Source organism: Capsicum annuum, chromosome 8 (genome assembly GCF_002878395.1).
Source record: "Capsicum annuum cultivar UCD-10X-F1 chromosome 8, UCD10Xv1.1, whole genome shotgun sequence".
Classification (NCBI taxonomy): domain Eukaryota; kingdom Viridiplantae; phylum Streptophyta; class Magnoliopsida; order Solanales; family Solanaceae; genus Capsicum; species Capsicum annuum.
Window position 1 is genome coordinate 33,662,982 of NC_061118.1, and position 6,756 is coordinate 33,669,737.

Genomic DNA, 6,756 nt, shown 5'->3' on the forward strand with positions numbered 1-6,756 from the left:
TTGCGCATGTACCTCACTTTAATGAGTTAACATTACGTTAAATAGGATATTTGTTTAAATAATAAAAATGAATATAATAATTAAATTTAATATCTTTTGAGTATGTAAAGATGGAGAATTTATTTATTAAACCCAATCTTTACCAAATATTTTTAAAAGTCGACTGACATTCATATACCATCTGTAAATTGCAACAAAATAATACAATGATTGTGACATCAAAATAATACAATTAAATTTAATCTTTACACATAAAAATTTTCTCAAAGTTGTTCGACACTCATCTATCACCTGTAAATAATAATAAAATAATACGATGATAGAGATATCAAAATAATACAACTAAACCTAACCTTTACATAAAAAAAAATCCTCAAAGCCGACCAATATTTATCTATCACCTGTAAATTGCAACAAAATAACACAATAAAAGTGATATCAAAACAATACAATTAAACTTAAATTTTACACACAAAAAATTCTCAAAATCGATTGAGATTCATCTACGAATTGTAAATTATCACAAAATAACAAACTAATAGAGATATTACGTTAATACAATTAAACCTAACTTTTGCCTAAAAAAAAAAAAATTCAAAATCGACCCACATTCATCTAGCATCTGTAAATTAAAATAAAACAACAAGATAACAAAGATATCAAAATAATACAATTAAATCTAACTTTTACACAAGAAATTCTTCAAAGCCAACCGACATTCATCTACAACCTGTAAACTAGGGGTGTTCATGGGTCGGTTTGGGTCGGTTATTGGTCCAAATCATAGCCAAACCAACTTAGTCGGTTCTTAAATTTCTAAAACCAAACCAAACCAAACAAAAAAATAACCATCGGTTTGGTTTTTATCGGTTTGGTTCGTTTTTTTTGATTTATAACTTTAGCTAATGATAAAAGTTGAAGAGTAAAAAAAAATCCAATCTAACATACGAGATGCCAACTGAATGTTGTATCTCAACCTTGAAACTAAAATGTCAATTGAGTGTTATACTTCGGCAAAGCCATGAACAACACCATATAAACGCTTCTAAAAAAATATTTAAAAACTACATTTAACAGAATGATATGATAATCTCTACAAAAGATGAATACATAAACTTCTTGCTCGACAAGGTTCAAAAAGAAAGTTAAAATTAGTGATTTTTTATAGTCTAATGAATCTTACCTGTAAATTTCAATATACAACAAGATATTATTTTCAAAATTAGTATCATTTGTCATTCAAAATGCGAAATTCATTTAAAATCTCATAAGGTACTGTCAACTGGATGAAGACAAATGACTGAATGTATTACGATTAAAGTTAAATAATGATTAAAATATAAAATATAACAAATATATATATATATATATATATATCGGTTCGGTTTGGTTATTTTATCGGTTATTTTAGAGTAAAGTCAAATCAAACCAAATTAATATCGATTTTTTAAAATTCAAAATCAAACCAAACCAAACCTAATCAAATATCTAATTTTTTAATCGATTTGGTTTGGATCGTTGTTCGATTTGGTTTTTAACCAAACCGTGAACACCCCTACTGTAAACTATAAAAAATATATATAATAGTGATCATAAAGTTTTGATTTTGATCCAACTAATTTTTGTCAGAGCAAAAATTTTGACCCTAAAGAATGATTTTGAATGAAAATAAAGAAGGTATATATACACATATATTGAATTCTATTATGCTGATAAAAACATTGAAGAAGTTAAGGATTAGAAAATTAAATATTTATCATTTAGACATATAATCGAATGAAATTAGATGAGTATCAATCTTTAGAGAACAAAGTTGTACGTGGATATCTTAACCTAAAGAAGAGCTCACCTATCTAGATGGAGAAGAAACATTAGACTATTTGCCAACCCCATGGAAAATATGAAAGAGAAAGTCAATAAAGTAACCTACGCCATGACGTTTTATAAAGAAATGATGATGATACCTCAATACTTGGTAACTTCTTCATGTACGTCCATTGAAGCAAAAAAATTAGCAAAATGTCCATCTTTACTTGGTTAGGGATGAAATTTAAGATGCTATCTCAATATTTACAAAATAATTTTTTTAATAGAATTTTATTTTAGAAGTATTTTTTAATTGAACAGTAGAAAGAAAAATATTAGTTAATTATATTCTGCTACCATATATTTAGGAGTCCTATATATTTTAGAAAGTTTAATAGAAAGGAAAATATTAATTAATTTTCTTATCATATATTTTAGGAAATCTAGTTAATATAATAAAAAATAATTAAATAATAAATTAAAAATAGTAAAAATATAGTTTTATCTAAAGGAGAGTCTCGTAATGAAGAGTAAAAAGTTCAAATCACTTTTATAACGATGTTGACATTTTTAATATATTATTATAGATAAAGAGTTTGAAATCAGATCAGTAGAATACTAGACCAAATCAGTGATTATAAATAGACTTGAGGTAGAGGAACGTCAATTATATTTTGAGCATTGTAAGGTTAAGAGTGTGATGCCAATCAGAAGTTAGATTAGAAGTAAGTATATACGTTAATAGGGATCCTATTGCGCTTATAAATGCTACAACGAAACAAATGACTGTTAATGATCAAAAAGAATTCGTGCTACGATTAAACACATGACTAAGCAATGGTTCGGTGTTCGTATTCCTTCTTAATCTTGCATCTAAATAAGTTACAAGCTACAAAAATTCAATGTCCAGAAAAGACATCAAATCGTGCTACCACAATTGACTTGGCCTGCGTGCATAGGGAGCTTTTACTTGAACTTAACAGATTTAACAGAATGGCTGCTTCATTCTTGCACATGATTATAGTCCGACCAACCCTCAAAGAGCATAGATTAGACCAGCGAGTCTGCTCTGCAACAAATCTCAAATGGCAATACTTGCAATCACTCTTACACTATTTCACGAATGTGGAATACAATTTAGCAAAAGAAAGGTGGTGAGATGGTCCACTGAATATTTGTCTCAATATCATTTTGATGATACTGATGATATGATAGATAAGAGCTTGTTTTCCCTTTTAAGCTAAAAACGAGCAGGTCCCTGTAGATAGAGGCATAACCGATTTCTACGAATAGAATTAGCATACAGTTTCATCAGTCGTGAGTGTTATTTGAACTTTTTTAAAAAAACACAGGTTCTCTGCAGATTATCAAACATTAGGATATGCCACCTGTAGAGAATTGTTCTATAGTTCTGCTGGGTAGGTGTTCAATTCCCTATTGCAGCCCTTTCTATTAGACCTCTTAACCAACCCCCGCATTTCCCTATTTCTAAAGCTATTAACCAACCTCCACATCTCCCTATTCTATAGCTAATAATGCATCATTTGATGCTTCAACAAGTAGATACATATTTTTTCATTCTAGAGTGCTAAAGGCTGCTTCCACTTAAATATCTATAATACACAGATAATATTGAAAAAGATTTTCTAGAATATGTACTTGATTGATCTGACAATGATGCCATAAAGAACCAAGAACTTTGTCATCGGGAGAAGAGAATAAATGCATCAACCTATTTAACTTACTTTTCCTTTTTCATTACGGTTATTGTAATTGTTATGAAGATGATATGAGCTTAAATGACGATATGAGGATTAATATAACCAACCTCAACTTATTTGAGACTGGGGCATAATAATTGTTATCAGACACATCATGCAGTAACCATACAACTTAGTGCCTCGGAAATCTTGTCATTTCAAGACCTGCATCACCCATTAATGTTATACAAAAAAGATTTATTTCAAGAAATTTTGTCTTTGTCTAATTCAAAGTATTCAAAAACACCCGATCACATAAAATAAAGCAAGAAAGCCCCATGTACATCCAGAGATTATAGGGCCCAGAAACTGAAATAGACATGAACTTTTGACGGACAAAATGGGACACATCTGTTTTCTCAAGATCAACAAGATTTCCTCTACTTACCTTATGTATGTGGGTGTGACTGTCGAATGGATGAAAAGCACATACTCATGATCGACATTAGATAAGCCAACAGCAACTGCATTGATCAACCATCTGTAACACCATCCCTCGACTTGAGACTCCCATGAATTAAAGAAAGTAAAGAAACTTACAAAGTAAATATATCCAATTCTCGCCTAAGCACACAACAAAAGAAGCAACCTACGTGCAATATGCAGCTGATATGACTGAAGAAATATTAAAAAAAGGGCCAATCTGTTGAAATTCTTTGACTGCGTCTTTGAACTTCCAAACTATCAAATATATGTACCCTCACCTATAAAAAGTCAGCACCCCGATCACAGCCCATCAACACCTAAGCACACAACAAAAGACGAAGAAGAACAGGCAGCCGCTGCGCCTACTGAGCTTTATGATAAAATAAGTTATGCTTTGCACTTGGCACATCACACCTTCCTAAAGACACAAACAACTACTAACATGCCTAACTTATAGATGAAAAGATAATAACAACATGAGCTACACAAGCATGAAATTGGATCAGGTTTATAAAATTGATCTTTAGATATTCTATCTGAATATCTTAAACATCTCAAATCAATGTCTTAAATAGCAATATCGCAATTAAACATTACAGAAAAATGTGAACAAAGATATCTTGCAAATGAATCTCTCTTTCTATGTCTTAACACGGCTTCTGGTAACATCATCCAAAGTGCAACATCCAGCAAGAGCCATGATCAGCTCAAGTTCATTCTTTAGCATTTCAATAACTTACTTTACCCCATAATCTCCTTTAACGGTCAGGTCATAAATAACCGATCGATCATCTGAAGGAATACATTAAAAATTATTTACACTATCAATATATACAAGTTAAATCTATTTCTTTAAATCATTAAGTTTGTCATAACAGCTTCCACGCCTAGTGCTAACACCTTGTAATATGTTTGTTCCTCCATCTGAAACCGGTGGACATTTAACGATGACTGAGGAATATAAGCAAGTTAATATACATACTAAAACTTAAATATTTAGGACCTAAATAACATAATTGAACTTTCAGCTAAAATGAATTTAAAAAATTGAAAAATAAAGTTGTATTTCAGATCTTATTTCTTAGTCATATACAAACAAATACAATGAATTTAAAGATGATGTCCTATGAAATAAGCAACAATCTGTACAAGACATCAAACATGCAACGAAAAAAAAAAGTACCTCTTCAAGAACAGAAAAAGTAACTGGAGTGTAATCTAGCTGCCTAGCGACATGATTAGAGACAATAACTCCTGCAACTATAATTACAAAAGTTTATAGGGAACATTTTAAGCTACTCCCTCCCGTCCCAAAAAACTTGTCACGTTGAACTTCTCGAGAGTCAATTTAACTAATCTTTTGAGCTAAATTGGATTGGATATTCGAAAACTATATGAAAAGTACTACAAGTTGTAATTATTTTCGTATCAATACAACATATAACATAAAAAGTTGCCATCGTCAAATATTTCAAGTTTCCAAACGCATATGCAGATCAGTTTTTGGAACTTCCACACACAAAAATTTAAATTTTTTCAAGTAAAATGCATATGCAAACACAAATTCAAATGTAAAAATATCATTCAAATGTAAAATCTGAAAAAGAAAATAATTTATTCATTCTCACCGAAGGGTCATTCTCGGAAATATTGTTATCAAGCATTTAGAAGAAGCTCCTCTTCTTTCTCCATTTCAGCTTCAGCTTCATCACTAATCTCATGATCGAACCCCAAAAGATGTAGCAAACCATGAACCTGCAGGGGAGACGAACAACAATTGTCTCATTTGTAAGATAACATCAAATTTTTGTGCAATCGGTTCAAACTATATTGGCGCCCTTCCTACTTCAGGACCATGACAACCTAAAAGGCTTTAAATCTATAACCACTTGACTACATGAAAGCAACTCCATATTAAACAAACAACCAAAATAAAGGAGCGAAAGAAACTATGCATGTCCATATTTAATGAACACCAATGGATGGACTACTTAATATAAAATCAAGGGTATTTGTCGTGAAAAATATATTGACATTTAGAGTGAGTATCAACTTTTCTTTGAGGGAGACAATATCCAGACATGACCACAGATTGCACCACAAATTAGGCATAGGAATGGGTCATCAACTATAAGACAACTTGGATTTAAAGCAGCATACAGTGATTGTTCAGAAGTATGTCAAAAACTTACCGGTAAGATGTGCATCTCGTCCAGTAAACTATGACCCCTTTCCTCTGCTTGACTTGATGTTGTCTCCACTGAAATCACAATGTCTCTCAATATTAACTGTTGGACAGGGTCTTAGTCATCTAAGTTATATGAGGTGTGACATGCAAATATTGAAGCATTTTCTTACAGCTGGAAGCTCAAGTTCATATATATATGTTGAGATATTGAAGGGAATCAGTAGGTCTATCCTCATCTCTCTAATGCTTATTAAGTTTGCGGATGAACTCATCATTGCAAAGCAATACTGGTGATTCAACACTATCAAAGCGTCCAACGTCATTAATTGCTTTATTCCTCGTTTGATAATCTGAATCTTTCAAATTATCAAATGAAAATTTCATAAACACTGAAACATTAAGACAAAACATTGCAGCAATATCCTCCAGTGCTAGAAGTAGGAATGAATAAAATAGAACGAAATGAATTTACAAATCAGAGTTGCTGCAAATCAGAAATCCCTTGTTCATAAGCATGAGGAACACAAAATGGCCAATAGGTGCCCATAATTGTGCATATGTTCTTCCTGTTGCCAT

The 6,756-nt window shown here is 31.3% G+C and overlaps 1 protein-coding gene across 1 annotated transcript; it reads right to left on the bottom strand.

The window, feature by feature from the left end:
* Positions 1-5,648: 5,648 nt before the first annotated feature.
* On the bottom strand, positions 5,649-6,756 carry LOC107845397 (endoribonuclease YBEY, chloroplastic-like). Its single transcript, XM_047395388.1, has 4 exons — positions 6,666-6,756; positions 6,469-6,569; positions 6,185-6,280; positions 5,649-5,747 (listed from the first exon to the last, which is right to left on the bottom strand). Exons 1-4 carry the CDS (start codon positions 6,754-6,756, stop codon positions 5,649-5,651), a joined length of 387 nt encoding a protein of 128 aa, XP_047251344.1.